The sequence below is a fragment of the Lactuca virosa genome, chromosome 5 (assembly GCF_052849685.1).
Source record: "Lactuca virosa cultivar CGN04683 chromosome 5, Lactuca_virosa_CGN04683_v6, whole genome shotgun sequence".
Lineage (NCBI taxonomy): Eukaryota > Viridiplantae > Streptophyta > Magnoliopsida > Asterales > Asteraceae > Lactuca > Lactuca virosa.
In genome coordinates this window covers 364,574,668-364,591,617 of record NC_136430.1, presented here as the reverse complement: position 1 = coordinate 364,591,617, position 16,950 = coordinate 364,574,668, and the positions used below count along the sequence as shown (strand labels likewise).

At 33.0% G+C, this 16,950-nt stretch overlaps 2 protein-coding genes and 1 long non-coding RNA gene across 3 annotated transcripts; 2 read left to right on the top strand and 1 right to left on the bottom strand.

Moving 5' to 3' along the window:
* Positions 1-1,659: 1,659 nt before the first annotated feature.
* LOC145114761 (uncharacterized) lies at positions 1,660-4,060 on the top strand. The gene is made up of 3 exons (XR_013711199.1): positions 1,660-1,797; positions 3,401-3,444; positions 3,920-4,060. It is a non-coding gene; the product is annotated as an uncharacterized LOC145114761 (long non-coding RNA).
* A 1,608-nt stretch (positions 4,061-5,668) lies between these two features.
* LOC145117369 (Ribonuclease III family protein) lies at positions 5,669-9,826 on the bottom strand. Its single transcript, XM_079053667.1, has 6 exons — positions 9,532-9,826; positions 9,226-9,347; positions 8,822-8,911; positions 8,665-8,717; positions 6,153-6,255; positions 5,669-6,042 (listed from the first exon to the last, which is right to left on the bottom strand). Exons 1-6 carry the CDS (start codon positions 9,755-9,757, stop codon positions 5,908-5,910), a joined length of 729 nt encoding a protein of 242 aa, XP_078909793.1. The 5' UTR covers positions 9,758-9,826; the 3' UTR covers positions 5,669-5,907.
* Positions 9,827-12,804: 2,978 nt separating this feature from the next.
* LOC145112161 (uncharacterized) lies at positions 12,805-15,193 on the top strand. Its single transcript, XM_079048370.1, has 3 exons — positions 12,805-12,944; positions 13,124-13,348; positions 14,757-15,193. The coding sequence occupies exons 1-3, from the start codon at positions 12,899-12,901 to the stop codon at positions 15,053-15,055; spliced, it is 570 nt and encodes a 189-aa protein (XP_078904496.1). The 5' UTR covers positions 12,805-12,898; the 3' UTR covers positions 15,056-15,193.
* Positions 15,194-16,950: the final 1,757 nt, after the last annotated feature.

Here is a 16,950-nt window from a genome sequence, read left to right as displayed (position 1 = left end):
CAAAAGATTATATATGAAAAATGCTTTAATCCTTGCATATCATTGTCTCTAGATTCAAATAAGCAACAACACTACTTCACAACCATCCAAAACAAGGATGGATACAACTAGGGTGGTTCATGCTTCTTGATTTTAAAATTTTGGTGATTAAATTTATTTTAAAGTTTTGCATTTTTCTTTTTATGAAAGTTATAATCCTGTTCGACGCCCAAAAAGAAGTTATGCAACTAACCGTCTAAAGTCTAAATCCAATGGTCCATGTCGTGTAAATTATAATGGAGTTTGCAAGATGATGCAGGTTAATGTTCATTCCACTTCAAATTGTATAACTAGACTTTTAAAAAAGATTCATTGGATGTAATTTCTAAGATGATGTAATGGAGTGCATGTCGGCGTTTAATTTTATAGGTTTTCATGTTGTGTTGAATGTTCACAATCGCTTACATGTAAATGGTCATATAGATAACAATTATGTAGTTGACAAAGCTTATTAAAACTAGTTTTGTTATATTCCATAAAAATGGTAAATTTGAGTTGTTGATATATCATTAGATGCTATTGTTTGATTATAAATCATTTAATCATTCATGATTTTTTTAACGAGGCATTTAATTATTAGGTAATTAAAGGTGAAATAAGATTTAACAATTGCAATTTGCACATCTAATTTTATGTTATGCTAATGAAGATCAGAATGACACAAGACTCTTACAAAATACAAATCATTTAATTGTTTTATAACTTATGTTTTCTAACATATGAGGGCTAAAACTCATTTTGGGTCTTATAATTATTATTATTCTGGTTAAAATCTATTACGAAATATTTTGACATCAATTAATTATAAACATCTTACTAAAACTCATTTAATTGTTTTAACTTTTTCTTTAATTTGTTGTATTTACGTTATCAATAATTTATATGGTTAATTATTTTTTCATATGTTGTATAGTCAATCAATTTATTCAATAATAAAAAATTGGATCCCCAATATCGAAAAATTTAGGAGCGGTTTTGAAATATCAAAAACCGATATAACATGTTTCAGAATCGGTTCTAATATTCTAGGGTCGTAGGTTCCCGATTTTGATAGACCTATGTATAAAAAATGACCAAAAACCATAGATAAAATTATAAATTTCAACATATTTTAACCATGTATTTGTTTATTGTGCAACGTGCGGGAATACGCCTTGTGTGTTTGTGTGTGTGTATATATATATATATATATATATATATATATTGAAATTAAAAGGATTGTGGATGAGTTTGCCACTAGTTTTGGGATTTGGATGGGTATAGGTGTACACATCTTCGAAATTATGTTAAATTATCAAACACAATAGTGATTTGTGGAGTGTGGACTGTGGGAAATATTTTAGAATCAATTTTACCTTTGGATGTCGCTTATTGGGCCTTATTTGCTTTTCTTATGTTTCCCATCAATCACAATTCACACGAAAAGTTAAAAGTTTGTCAAAATTTGGAAGTGGCGTACATGGATCTGTAAAATCGAATATGAATTTTTCTTTTATAACAATACTTATAGGTGTACTAAAGTTGAATTCGATCCTATCTTAATCAAAGACGGTTCGTTGATTTTAAAAACCCTTTACGAACAATAAAAATTGGCTCATAAAATTTTGGATTCACAGCAGATTATCAAATGATAGACGGATTAACAACGTTTAGCGGCGAATTGGGGCCGAATTTGTGACGGATTAGTTGACAAATTACAATTTCCAGGCCATTCGCATTACGAGGGTTGTGTGGTCGCAAACACGACACCTCCTCAGGGTCAGCCCTATCTGATCTATACCTTGTTTTTTTTATATTTAGAATCGGATAAAACCCTATAAGGTGAAAACAGTCGTTATTTGTGTTATCCGATATATATATATATATATATATATATATATATATATATATATATAATTGCGATTTCTGAGTTATTATTATCTATATATAAATATCTATGTTGATATAGTTTTTTCTCTATATAAATGTGATTATTTTAAGTCAACTATTGTTATTTGTGTTATTCACATATAAATCAACTGTATATCTGATTTTCATTAATTATATAAATGTTTATTTGAGTTGTTTAGCAGGCCTTCTTCTTTTCGCTCCTTTGATATCAATTATGCATTATGCTTTATATAGATGCGATATTAACATACAGTTATGCCAAACATAACAACGTTTCTTCCTTGTAAGATTTGGGTGTTGCCCATTACCAAGATGTGCTACTAGAAAATCGAACTCAAGCCTTCTTGGCTACAAATTTTACCCCTAATTAAGAGGCTTTGTTATATGGAATATTTAGGTTGAAAACTTGAAATGATTCAATATAAATGAGACTGAAGAATAAAAAAATGGTTTTATATTATAGGCAATTTTTGGTTGCAAAAGAAACTTGATGATCATGTTGAAGGGTAATAAATAAACTGGCTAAAGAGTGGACCAACCCATGTTCTTTGGAGTGCGAATGTCAAAGGGTCACAGTCTATGGTGCCCAATACAGCTCAACCAACAAAGGCATCGTTAGCAAATAAGTTAGGAGTGTAACACATTTTCATATAAGAAATTAATTTAGGTGCTTAAATGAAATCCCAACAAAAATTGAGAAATACAGTCAAATCCCAATAAATTGTCTCATTGACGGGTTTTTTATATGTTATCTACTGATGAGCAATTTAGAGGTTACTTTATGCCATGTTTTTTTTTTATATATAAAAAATTGGTAAAGTAAGAATTTATATAAATAATCTAATATATAGATCATGTTTGCTACATAGAATCCATTTCAACTTGGTGGGTCCATCTGGGTTCACATTTTGTATTTTACTACACACTCATGCACGTCCCTTTCATTGTCATGCATGAGATTGGAATATATGTTATTATACAGTCAGCAGTGATTAGTAATAATTGATTAATGTGTTAGTTATCCGGTCACTTGTTCAAAACTTTCATAATTATAAAAAATTTGGATGTTGTTAAAAAACAGCCGCCTCCCATCATATGTATTGAAAAGGATATATAATGCTAAATGCTCTTAATTTCTTTTCTTTATATGTTTATTTTAATAATAAAACAATTACACGAGATAAAATTCAAGAAAAAAATAATAGATATGCAAAATAGATGGTTTAAATAAGTTGGATGGATGTTTAGATCAAAACGAGTAAAGTCATATATGGGGTCGAATGGACTCACCACCGGAAGCCTTTTTCTAAAAACCATACACTAAAAATACAAAAAAACACAACCATTTATCTACTAATATTCAGAAAAACCCTTACATTTTCGGTTACTTTTCATATTAACCCAAGTATCCGGTTTTTTAAATAACTTTTCGATTGCTTTGTCACATGACATTTATCTTTTTTGTTTGTAGGTTAACATGGAAATAAAAATAAATGACGCTGCCTCTTGTTTAAGGTAAAAACCTGAGAAATACATCATTTACTTAATGACCATTTACTTAAGCAAAAATAAGAAACATTGTTTATTTTTTCCATGTCAACCTAAAAACGAACAAGATAAATGTCGTATCACAAAACAACTAGTAACTTCTTTAAAAAAAAACAAATATATGGGTAAATCTGAAAGGTAACCGAAAATGTAAGGGTTTTCTGCATATAAAAAAAATATAAGGGTTTTTCTAAATGCTGATAGATAAATGGTTGTGTTTTTCTGCATTTTTCCCTTGTCTAATCTATTATAAATCATATTACTTCAGACGAGATTTGAACCTTCAATCACTTGGGTTGAGAGACACTATACTAGCACGAGATACCACTAAGCGAAATTTAATTGTTGCTAGGAATATAGTTTTCAATTTTATCCAAATTTAAACTTACATATTTGTCCGAAATATCAAAATTGTAGCTTATCCATGAATTAGAATGTGTAGGGTGAGCGTGAAGATGAGATGGGTCCTTCATCATCCATAGGGGAACCTTAGTTTTATGTGGGGTTCCTAAAATCACTTGCCTTATCTTTCCAATATTTATTTGTAGCATTGTTTCCTTTTCAAGTTTCAATGTTTATCAAATATCTGATATTCGACATTGTTCCAACATAACGTATATGATATAATAACGTGCTTTTATGTCTATCTCATATTCCATATATTAAATTATCTGCTAAATGGGTTGCTCTAGATTGAATATGAGACAATAACGTCCCTTTTATGTCCATCTCATATCTCATGTATGTTACATTCATGTTTCCTTTTCTTAGAGATGCTAAAATAGACGGGTCTAATATGTAGGATAAAAAATCAAAACTAATATTTTTTTGTTTGACACGAAACATTAATCCATCCACGTAAGCTCCATTCATTATCCATAACTCTATTATTATTAAAATTATTAAAATTGTTAAAGTCCTAAAGAGAGTATAAGATCCTATACTCAATCATGCAAGTTACAACCACTAAACTCGAGAATCAAATTGCATTTAAGATCGTGGGTACGAAGTTGATTATTAAAACTCCTTTACGTATAAGAAGCTGATCATCAAGTCAATTAAATAGAATAAAAAATTTAACCAAGCGAAAACATATAAACTGGATCAGCATGTTGTCGAGTTGAAAAGCATCAAATCTTTTAAATATGTACAACTTCTTTAATGGTTTTATTCGAAAAATTAAATTATTATTATTGTTATTATTATTATAACAAATAATTGTTATAGACAGTATTTAAGGCATTTGGTTGTTTACAAAAGGATTAAGACCATTTAAGACAAACAAATTTATCATGACAGACTTCAATATACAATTTTTATTAGCTCAACATGTTACCAAGTTTTCTTTTTACAATTTTGGCCCTACACTTAACTTTTGTCACAAATTTGATCTAAACTTTTTTTTTTCAAATTTGACTTAACTTGTTTTTACAACTTTGTTTTCATAAAAATTGGTTTTTTTCACAAATTTACTAAACATTTTTCCCATTGTTCTTTACGGATCAATGTTTTTTTATAATGTCCTCTTACAAATTCGTTTTTATAAAACATGTTTTATAATTCATAAGAGGAAATTGCAAGAATTCCTAAGAGAACATTGTAAAAATGAAAAAAGAAATTGTAAGAGGACATTGTGAAAATGAATTTGAAAAAAAAAAACCACTAATTTGTAAGAGATTGGTAAAAAATTATCAAAAAATAAAACTAATTTTATAAAAACATACAAAGTACATCCCAAAGACCGAACCGAATTAGTAGTTTTGTGGTACCGGTACCAGCACCGGCCATGGTACTGGTTTTCGGTACTAGAACCGAACCAGAGGGGCAAATATGTCAATTTGACTGTGCAGGGGCAAATATGTCCACTTTCTTTTACTGTAATGATAACCACAGTCCATAATGGCAACAGACTTTCAATACCCACTCCAAAATAGCAATGTACATTGCTATTCTGGAGTAGGTATTAAAAGTACCAGGCCATGCATGTGGCAAAACATGCTTTGAGATTTATTTTCATAAATGTGAAATTACCTTACTACCCCTAACTTAAATCAGGCCGTGTAGCGGTGTAGGTGGCAAAACACATAAGAATCTGATCAATATATTTTTTATAAGGGCAGATAGTCAGATACACCCAATTGAAGAGGTATTGGTTTATCCAAAGAATTAGATATGCATGCAAAAGGCAAACTTGTAGTGAATACAAACTCTATAACTTAATCAAAAGTCAAAACACATGGAACTACATATTTTCATAATTAATCACAAGACCTTCTGAAAAATTCTCATACCAAAGTTGTTCGTATACAATATACCGATCTTCTGACACTAAAAGCTTACACGATCAAAAACGGTGTCTCCACATAAGCAGAGATTGATGATCGCTCCTCTACATCCACCTCATCAAACATGTGTACTCACTAATTAACATCATTTGCCTAAATCAATATTTTCAGTAACGCTTGCTTCTTCTAGAATCATCTGTGAGGAAATACCGGTTGAAAATCCTAGCTTTTGCATGATCTCTTCTAGACGTTCAACTTTTGTAAGGTATAGATAACCAATCTACAAAAGCAGGTGTATAATAATTAGAGACAGATTAAGACTTAATGGTATAATTAAATTAAACAGTGAGTGAAATCTCATGTATATAGGAAGTTAAGAAGAGAAGTGACCAGTGTTTCTAAAGATGATGCTCTGTTGTAAACAGCTACACCAGCACGTTTTTTAGTCCGTGTTTTGGATGAAGAAATATTTTTTCCCCACCGAAGAACATCCCTGTCAGATACAAATAAAAAAATCTTTTCAATTACATGTGAATAATGATAATCTTATATCAACGAATTTCATTTTGGTATCGACAAACCATGCAAATGATGTATGATATTATTTCTTAAGAGTTAAAAGAATTCGGGGATTACTCAAATTTCTATTATCTTGGTAACTGTGCACGAGGCAAGGAAGAAGGGTCAACTTCCGGTAGTAATCTCTATTCAAATGTCGGTTAGGTTCATGATATATCATATAGGTACTAAAGGAAGGATTGTAGATGATGAGTATGTGATTTTGGGAGTTGCCAATATCAATCAAAGATCCATGGCTGGTTCAAGAGATGAAGAAATAGCTATAGGGGTTTATCAGATGCTATGAAGTGAAACTTGGTTCCGAGAATGCAGGAGGAAAGAAGCCGATGTCTCAGATGCTATGGAGTGAAGATGATGAAATTATGATCTTAAAATTAAAACGGAGCAAAATGGGGAAGTTGCATCCCCTTGTCTAATTCCCATGAGAAGAAAATGTACGAGTTATCACAGAAGTTATGGGGTAGAAATAGTAACAAAAGTTCAGCTACTATTTGTTTAAGCGCCAAGAAAGTCAACCCTATGTTGAAAGAGAACCCTAATTTTGGGAAAACCAAGGTGAATGGGGTACATGTGGAAAAAGTGGAATATCATTTTGTAGCCGTGGTTTAAAAAATCGGGTGAGGAGTAAGCCTCGAGGCGAGGCGGTGGAAAAACGTACTTGAGGCAGGCGCCTCTCAGCTAAACGAGGCGGGGTGAGGCATCCCGAGACATGCTTGTTATAAAACAATGAAAAAGAAGAGAAATGTAAAACTTTTGTCGAATTTTTTTACCTTTTTACCTACATAAAATAAAAAAGTAATTTTTTGACCTAAATAACCTAATTGACTATCGTACATGATTCACTTATATTGACGTAACTTTGTTCAATATTTGCTTTGTTAATATATTTTTAAAATTTGTTTTCTAGTTAATTATAACTTTTTATGTATCTTTATTATATTTTTATTAGTTATATAATATTCAAATTTTATTTTTTATACCGCCGATAGCGTACTTTTAAACCTTTAGCTATTACATGTGAGTCGAAATGGTTGCACAATCTACTCCAAACTCCAAGAGATTCTTGTACCACTCTTTGGTCATCGACATTACACACTGCTCATGAGCACACAAAACATATAGAGGTAGACTGTCACTTTGTTCGTAACAAGATTCGTTGTCAGTGGTTCACTCTTCTATCCTTTGTTCCAAGAACTCACCCGCTATCTGATATATCCTTATGAAGGCACTTGATAAGCATCCATTACTTGTCAAGTTGGGCATTTCGAAGCTCCATGCACCAACTAGTGGTGTGGTAGTGGCATAATCATTGCGTGCGTATAATTAGTATACCTCAGATATGGATAAAATATGCAAATAAAAGGAGAGTCAACAGGTCAAGGCTTGGGTTAAGGGGTCTTTAGGTCTTTTCCCTTGTTTATGTTAGTTATTAGGTTAGCATAAATAAGAGGTATTGGATGTTAGTTAGGTATCGATTGTTTTATTGTTAGAACTATGTTCTTTTTAGGAGAGAACTAGCCTCTCGAAAGCTAGGGTTCCTTTGTAATCATTCCTTTTCTAATTCAATCATTCCATTACAAGCAATTCCATTCCATTCTATCCTCGATTCCATTCTATGCTAAATCACACCTACAATAGTATCTTCTTGTGTATCTTTTCTCTTAGTTGTCTATGGTAGGAAAGTCTTGTATGTATGTAACTACCCTACTTTATATGCCGTTTAAATAAAAACTACCTACTTTATAGAAGTAACGTAAGACTGAATATCAGTACAAGCTATATTTAAACTAAAAAGTATTACCCGAAACTTTACAGCAAATACAACTCTTGATTTCCATTACTGATATAGCTTTTGTTACATGGGAAAGAACTAGATGGGATGGGACAGGATCCAAATGGAGAAGCTTTCTAGGGATGTTTTCAATGACGAGAATGAGGAGGGCATTCACGTCTTTTGCACAAACTAGAGACCAAGAGCAAGCCCCTGTCCTAATTGTTGCACATTTTTAGGTGGACAAAAAAATGCAAGTTTTGCTTTTGCCCGAAGAGTCCCAGTCTAGTCCATATCAAGGCCTAATCCAGAAAATTTTCTATCTGTATGTGTAGCAAGGAAATGCCCTCTATCCAAAAGTTTTGTTTGATGATTTGCTCTAAAATAAATGACCTCTATCCAAAAGTTTTGTTTGATGATTTGCTCTAAAATAAATGCCCTCTATCCAAAAGTTTTGTTTGATGATTTGCTCTATTCTCTATATGCGAAACTTTGAACCTCACCAAAGTGACTCAACACAGTGCATAATCAACAAAGCATGGTAAGACTGACCTCTCTTCTTCTGATAGAACTTTGTCTTTCATTAGTTTGTGGAGCATTGCATCCTGATATGCATCAAACATAAAATTTTGATAATTTGTGTAAAATATAGGGTTCAATCTGCAAATATATAGTATAAAACTACAGGACGAATGTTTTTTTATCATACTTGGGCTTCGCAGCGCACAACAGCCATAACACGATCATTATATTCTTCAATACTCATCGGTGGAAATAAAAAATGCCTGCGGGCATATAGCTGTATAAAAACACAAAAAAAAGGTAAGGGTTTTACCGTTTTATGGAGTTAGTTTGTGGAAAATAGTAAGCTATATATGTGTGTTTCTTGTTTACTTTATGGCCTTAAGACTATCTGTAAGCTATATATGGGTGTTTCCATTTGATTTAATGCAGAAAGATCGAATTCAGGGGAAGGGTTTCCTTCAATATAAGTTTATCACTTTCAAAGCACACCTCCAAGAACCCCAAACTCGTGTAAGATAGATGCTAATGGACACATAAAATCATCATTTGCAATTTATGCACGAGCTTGCAACATGATTTAATACAAACCTCGTATATGCAATCTCCAATGTATGCTAGCGAGGCAGCATTGTACGTCGAGCGAGGTTTTTCCACTTTTGGGGCACTCGGCATCCATGTGTCGTAGCCCAGATACGTTTCTTCCAAGCGCGCTGTTGAAATTCACAATTTAAATCAAAACAAATGCCTGCAACGGGTAAAATTAAGACTCTCCCTCACTCGCAAGATAAAAAAATGTTCATTAGTTTGTAACAGAGAGGGATAAACTCTGCTGAATATAAGCACACCAAGTGTTCGACAAAATTCCGCACTGAAAAGCATATAACAAAATGATACCTTGACTTGGGCTTGGAGATTTGCGACTAAGAAGGGCTGAAACAGATATCAAATTACGATCTGTCGAGTTAGATTTTAGGTTTTGTTCTGTGCTTAAATTGGCAGGGGTAAGACTGTTAGGATTTTTGGGGTAAGTACGGTGGGGATTGTAAGGAAGTCTATCATGTGTATCCCATGAAGCTTTAACCTTCATTGGAAACGCATGGAGAGCAGTAGCAGCAGCCATGGAATTGGCTCCGAGTCTATTGGGGATGGTGGTTTTGCGTTTTTGCCTCCCCGTGTTTAAACCTTACTGATAAGGTCCATGATGTATTTAAATCTTTTAGCAATAAAACATTTTAATAAGGATAAAATTTACAAAAAAGTGACTTAGTTGAAAATAGGAATGAGCATATGGACCGGGGAACTGGCCGGAACCGGAACCCGATGGAACCGGTCGGGCCGGGACCGGTACTATAATTTCGTCAATTTTTGGAAACGGGGCCCGGTAAGAACCGGTCGTTGAAACCGGCCCAAAACCGGGAACCGGACCGGATAACTCACTCAAATTTTGAAAGTTGCATAACTCACTCAATTTAACTTTTTTTGGCCTGAATCTTTTTCCTACATGTAGATTACGACTTGTACTTAAGTTTAGACTATAAAAACGTTTGATTTTTTTAAAAATTGAATGAGTTACAAGCCCCGCAAATAAGGATGTCAAATCAGAATTTTTTTATGTTTCAGCAATTAAATGTAATCTGACTTTGTTATTCAAATGTACATAACTCACTCAATTTAACTTTTTTTGACCTGAATTTTTTTCCTACATGTAGATTATGATTTGTAGTTAAGTTTAGACTATAAAAACGCTTGATTTGGTTAAAATTTGAATGAGTTACAAGCCCCGCAAATAAGGGTGTCAAATCATAATTGTTTTTATGTTTCAGCAATTAAATGTAATATGACTTTGTTGTTAAAATGTGCATAACTCACTCAATTTAACTTGTTTTGACCTGAATCTTTTTCCTACATGTAGATTAGGATTTGTAGTTAAGTTTAGACTATAAAAACATTTGATTTGGTTAGAAATTGAATGAGTTACAAGCCCCGCAAGGAAGGGTGTCAAATCAGAATTTTTTTTATGTTACAGCAATTAAACGTAATCTGACTTTATTGTTCAAATGTGCATAACTCGCTCAATTTAAGTTTTTTTTACCTGAATCTTTTTCCTACACGTAGTTTAGGTTTTTTCGTTAAGTTTAGACTATAAAAACGCTTGATTTTGTTAAAAATTGAATGAGTTACAAGCCCTGCAAGGAAGCGTGTCAAATCATACCGGTTCCAAAACCGAAAACCGGCAAAAACCGGACCAGGAACCGGAACCGGTAGAACCGTCGGGCCGGTTCGGTTCTTGATTTTGGCCGAAGCCGGTTCCCGGTTCGGGTCCGGGTCGGGCCGGTTCGGTCCGTTTGCTCATGCCTAGTTGAAAAAGTTGATGAGGTCGAAAATGACGCTTATATATAAACTTAATATTGCAGTCATGTCTAATTTAGATAAAAAAACATCACCACAATTAGGTTAATCAAATATGGTTTTAAGAACATGTGCCCGTGAGATGATTACACCGGTTACTAATGAGGAAATGTCGAAATGTTTTAGATTTTGGATGACAAAGCGTCCAGATTTGATGGATTTTCAACATAAGGAAGCACATGATCTTAAATCTTAAACTCCCTAATAAGTAAAACATCCACATTTATGGATTTACATATAAAATGTAACCGAAGATAAGATAAAACTTACCATTTCCAAAACATAGTTTATATCCTTCAACTTCAAACCACAACACACTATTGTTATGATCACGAGGTATCGTTGAAATGAGCATTGTATGGATGAACTATGTGCCGGAAATTGAGCAATGGCCCGGGACCCCCAATGCTTCACTAAGGTCCGCCACTGACTAGCAGGGTCTTCATTCCAAAACATGAATTCATAAATAGTGTTATACAAGCTGGAGAATGAGACATCTCCCTTAATTTGTCGATAGAGTGCATTGTCTTTGATGGTCAATACGAGCAGGTAATAATCTTGATTCCAATGATATTTAAGAGAATATAACTAGATACGAAAAACACACGAAAATACAGTTACACACTCGTGGATATACAGTTAAATACATGCAGTTATTATCAAATACTCGTGATAATAAACATCCTAACGAGAGTGTTTGTCATTCACCTTGATGAGTGTTATATTAATAGCACTTCAAATTTAGTCAAGGAAAATGGTAATGCTTGCTTATAAAACCACAAACACAAGATGAAATAACCTAAAAGGTTAAACATACTTGCCAAAATATTCTTGAAACAGTTATAATTGTTAAATGTACTAAAAACAAATAATTGTTGATTACTTCCTTGCAACTTGAGCATAATAAACACCCTATCGAGAGTGCGCACCATTTACGACCATGTTGTTTTACGCTCGCGAGCTTGTACATTATTTCTCTTGATGAGTGTTCTATTAACGGTACTCCAATTCCGGTAAGGGGAATGGTATGCATGCTTATAAAACTACAATAACAAGACGAAATAACCTAAAAGTTAAACATATTCGCTGCTAGGAAGGGATCCAATCACGATCTTATAATAAGAACAGGGTGTATTTCTTGATCAATCCCCTTGTCCTTCATTATTTAAGAATCAGAAATATCATTTTCAAGTTTGAATTTTTTTCATTTGGAATATGAGTTCTTCCATTTCTATTTTATTTACTTATTTATTGATTTTTATTTAATATCAATTTATTTGGGGAGGGTAATGAATTTGGGAGATGGACACGCATAGAGAGTGTAGAAGTCGCAGATGGCTCACCTTTAGGGCTACATTCCTTTACACAATGGTCCATGAAGCTATTAATGATGTAAAGTACATAGAAAATGAAGAGGGTATAATCGTCATTTTACACATACTTAATGGGTATCATGTTAACAACCTTATGGACCATGCATACTATTTTTGGAAACCACAAGACGAGCCATATCAAAAATTAATAAAGTCAGACTAAAACTATAAACGAATGTAAACCACAAGGACCAAAACAATAATTTACTGTGTATAAATGAAAGATTGTATTAATATGTGATTTGGTTAACGAAACTATTTTAACAGATTTAACTATTGATTGGGTTGTCGTGGTCGATGAATGTGGATAGTGTTGGGCCCAAAGTTTGATACCAATATGCGTAGCAGGCCTTGCCCAGTTACCGATTTCACGTCTTTCAGTCCAGTTTCATTACGGCGTCCTTCCTTTGGCATCTGGTTTGAAGAGAGGGCAACTGGCGACAGTGACGAGACGAAGCCACTGAAGAAAAGCACACAAAATGAGTAACGAAACTCCCAAGCTCTACGTTCACAAGCCTAAGAAAGGTATCACTATCATCAATGTTCAAAATTTCCAAACAAATTTCGGTGAATGTTATCTTTGATTTTCGTTAGTATAATCAGTACTGTAAAAATTTCTAAGAAATAGTTGTAAAATTCGATTTGTATTTTTGCACTTCAGTAGTCGATTGGTTTGTGATGATTTATCATACTATGTGAAACAGCTCAACGTAAGAAACATCTACAACAGCAATCACATCCTTCTCCGCTGTCGTCACCGTCACCGTCACCATCGCCGGTGACATCCTCGTCGGCACCGGCAATGGCTAGTCAATCTACTACTGCGACATCCTCTTCACGTGTTCCGCCGCCGCCACCAAAGGAGTCATTTGCACGCCGTTACAAGTTCCTTTGGCCTCTTCTCCTCGCCGTCAATTTTTCCATCGGAGGTATCTATATAGATATATATCGCTTACGTAACAATTTTAGGTTGCTAGGATCATTGATAAATGCTGTTTTATAACTGTGTTCTGCTTAAATGAAAAGAAGACAAACCTAGGTTTTATCGATTTGAATCTGTGTCACCATAACTCTCTGACAACGAATTAGGTTGATTGGTGCCTTCTGAAATGTGTTTTGTTTGGCTAGATCTGATCTCTGTAGCTTTAAGCATTAGTTAAGAAGGCAGTTATAGCCATTATTATTTGAAGTAGTAGTCACAGTGCTTTCAATCATGGTGTCATTGTGAAAAATTGCAGGTTGTATCTAGTATCAACTTTCAGCATCTCTGAGCGTGTATGCCTAAAACTGCAGTCTTTTAGGATTTGAATGAGATTTGGATTTAGTTTATTTGCTAAAGACCAACGAAATAAGTGCTTCCCAATTGGATTCGGTGAACATTTAAACGTACAAACATGTTCAACAATCAAAAAATCAACTTTCTTTTTCTGTAAGAAATACATACACCTTTATAAGATAATACTAGATTAGATACCCGTGTATTACACGGGTTGATTAAAAGAAATATTAAATAGGAAGGAGTAAACATTAAGGATTTTCAGATTTTGAAAACCATATTTTCCATTAGGATCCAACTGAAATATTGTTCAAAATAACAAAAAGAAAGTCATAAACATAATTTCCAAAGACACTTTTGGAAAAGATAAACATTTATTTTAAACTTAGAAGATCAATCTGGATATTTAAAATCATCACATCAACATGGATATTTTGAAATTTGTATAGCTGTTAAAGATAATTTTGGAAAAGATATTTAGAAATGAGAAGGTGTTTCAGCTTCCCTAAATTGGAGGCATTTGGGGATGAGTAGGAAAATCAGATAGTTGGGAACACAGGAAGGTGACAAGTGTACCTAAAGTTACTTATTTATTATATTATAACAAACAAAAAAATAGATGTATGTTTCAATTTCCTTCATTTAGCCCAAATTTAAAAGGGTTAACTACAAAAAATATCATTCTACATTCACAAAATAAAAGGGTTAAATGCAAGAAATAACATTCTATTTCAAAAGTAATTTGGTTGACATTCAATAGCAATGTATATATAAGTTCTTTTTCACTTAAAATAAACTTCAATAGCGATGTAGTTATGGTTTTTTAATTTTTTTTTTAACTTTAAATTTAAAAGGGTTAAATGCAAGAAACATCATTGAATATCAGTATTCAATATCAGTTCCTTATGTTATTGTACATCACTCATAATTATCAACATCTCTCATCATTTAATTATATCTACCATAAAAAGAAGCTAATATATTGAAATCAAACACTATTACCTGTAATATTATTCATCATTTTTCAATTCAGTTCTCTGTTTTATCTTAATTTTTTGTAGCTTACCTTTTCATGAGAACAAAGAAGAAGGAGATCATAGAGGAAGAGGTGACAGCTGTCGCTTCTACTCCCACATCTTTGGTTTCAACTGCTTCAGTTAGTGATCCATTGCCAGCTGTCATGGAACTAGTGAAACCACGTGAACCCATACCATTAAATCAGCAGCTTGAGCTTTTCAAATGGATTTTGGAGGAGAAAAGGAAAGTGAAAACAAAAGATCCGGAGGAGAAAAAGAGAATCGATGAAGAAAAAGCCATTCTTAAACAATTCATCCGAGCAAAATCCGTCCCATCTCTGTAACCGCAGGTTTGTTCTTGTTTCTAACAAGCTGTACATTTAGTTTTATTTTTTGGATCATATTTGCTCCTACTGAATATCGGTTAGTGTTTGCTATATTATTTCAATAAAATATCTTTTTTAATACAAGGGTTTAGATAAGTGAGGCAAAATTTCTACCACTAATATGTATGTATCATTATCAACGGTTGTAATGACCTCTTTCGTATGAGATAAAAGTGTTAAAAGGGGCCTAGGAGTTCATGATTTTACCCATAAACATGTGAATCAGTGTATTTGATTTGGAAATAGGCCATTTGTGTATGCTTATACATGTAAGGGAGGAGGGAGTCATTCCCTCCCAACCCACTGAAACCACTGCCACTCACTTTTTCTCTTGTATTTTTATTCATCTTTCCCAACCCACAACACACGGAAACCCTATCTTTTTGAACTCACTCAACCCATTTAATTGAAAAAGAAATACAAAACAATCAAGCTAAAATCTTAATTAGCAATAGAGTTACCGCCGGTACCACTTCCGCTTCAGTGGATTGTTTAATTGATTTCACTAACCTACTTCATCATCTCTCTCTACTTTCTTTCTCTCATTTTCTCTTGTACCATGTGTTTTAAAACTTGTACCTTAGTTGTTTTGTATTTTTTTTTTAATTGAGTGGGTTGAGAAAGATACAATTTTCATGTGTTGTGGGTTGGGAAAGATGAAAAAAAAATAAAAGAGAAAAAGTGATGTGGCAGTGGGTTGGGAGGGAATGACTCCCTCCTCCCTAACAGGGGCATATCAGTCACACGAATGGATGTTGCTGAGGATCAATTCAGTTGACATAACAACTGTTGACATAACAGCTGCATGCCAATGAATTGTGTACATACAGTACCGCATATTGTAAAATACTATGATTTATTGAAAGTCTGCAATTTTTCATCGAATGGCCCTAGTGCCATCTTTAATATTAATTTTAACTTTTAAGATGTTATAATGATTTGGTCTAGAGATGGGGATTACGATTGATTTGTTTTTCAAATGAGTTGGTCTCATCACTCATGGTGTATTTCATATGGGCCAAATCAAAAAGATTTAGCTCAAAGTATCCATTGCGGTGCGAATTAGAGATGCACATACTAGTCTTGGACCGGTCTTGAAAAGGTCCGGTCTTTTTTCTAGATTGGTCCCGGACAGTCGTCTGCGCTTTTTCGGTCCGATTTGATATATTTTTTTTGTTTTTGTTTATAGTTTTTCTGTTAACACAAAATAATACTTTAAGATTAACACAAAATGATACTTTAAGATTTACCAAAAATGATACATTGAAGTTTAATAAAGGAAAGAAGGGAAAAAGTTGGGTAATGTGATTATAAATCGTGTAATTAACACAAAAATGATATGTATATAAACTTTTGCTTCTGGACTTTTTTGAAATTGGTTGCGGGTCGGTTACTGCTCTCGGAACGGTACAGTTTTTTTCGAACCGGTCTTAGCCTGGTTTGTTTTGTCTGTCTTTTTAGGACCGGTCTCGTTTAAACCGGTTCGGTCTAAGTCTTTTATCGAGACCGATCCTAGATCAATCTTTCTTTCGTTCATGTCTAGTACGAATCCTATATTTAAAACTAGGTGTAAGGTCCATGTATTACATGGTTTATTTAAAAGAAAAATTAACTATGAAATTCTTAATATTTTAAGAAATTTGAATTTATAAGAAAAATTAGAAAAATAATGAATTATTAAAATTAAAGTGTTTTTTACTTTTTTAAATTTAAACTAATAATTTAGATAAATAAACATAGGAAACTAATAAGAATTTAATTTAGAAAATTTGAAATTAGAAGAAATATCAATTAATGATATTGATATGCATTTATTATTACATTTATTGTAATTATTACATTTAAATACTATT

Excerpts from the sequence above, each read along its gene's own strand:
- LOC145112161 (XM_079048370.1), top strand. The coding sequence starts at position 12,899 with ATGAGTAACGAAACTCCCAAGCTCTACGTTCACAAGCCTAAGAAAG. Across the intron at positions 12,945-13,123 it reads CGTTCACAAGCCTAAGAAAG|CTCAACGTAAGAAACATCTA; the intron begins GTATCACTATCA and ends TATGTGAAACAG. Across the intron at positions 13,349-14,756 it reads CGTCAATTTTTCCATCGGAG|CTTACCTTTTCATGAGAACA; the intron begins GTATCTATATAG and ends AATTTTTTGTAG.
- LOC145117369 (XM_079053667.1), bottom strand. The coding sequence starts at position 9,757 with ATGGCTGCTGCTACTGCTCTCCATGCGTTTCCAATGAAGGTTAAAGCT. Across the intron at positions 8,912-9,225 it reads TTGGAGATTGCATATACGAG|CTATATGCCCGCAGGCATTT; the intron begins GTTTGTATTAAA and ends GTTTTTATACAG. Across the intron at positions 6,256-8,664 it reads GTTCTATCAGAAGAAGAGAG|GGATGTTCTTCGGTGGGGAA; the intron begins GTCAGTCTTACC and ends TGTATCTGACAG.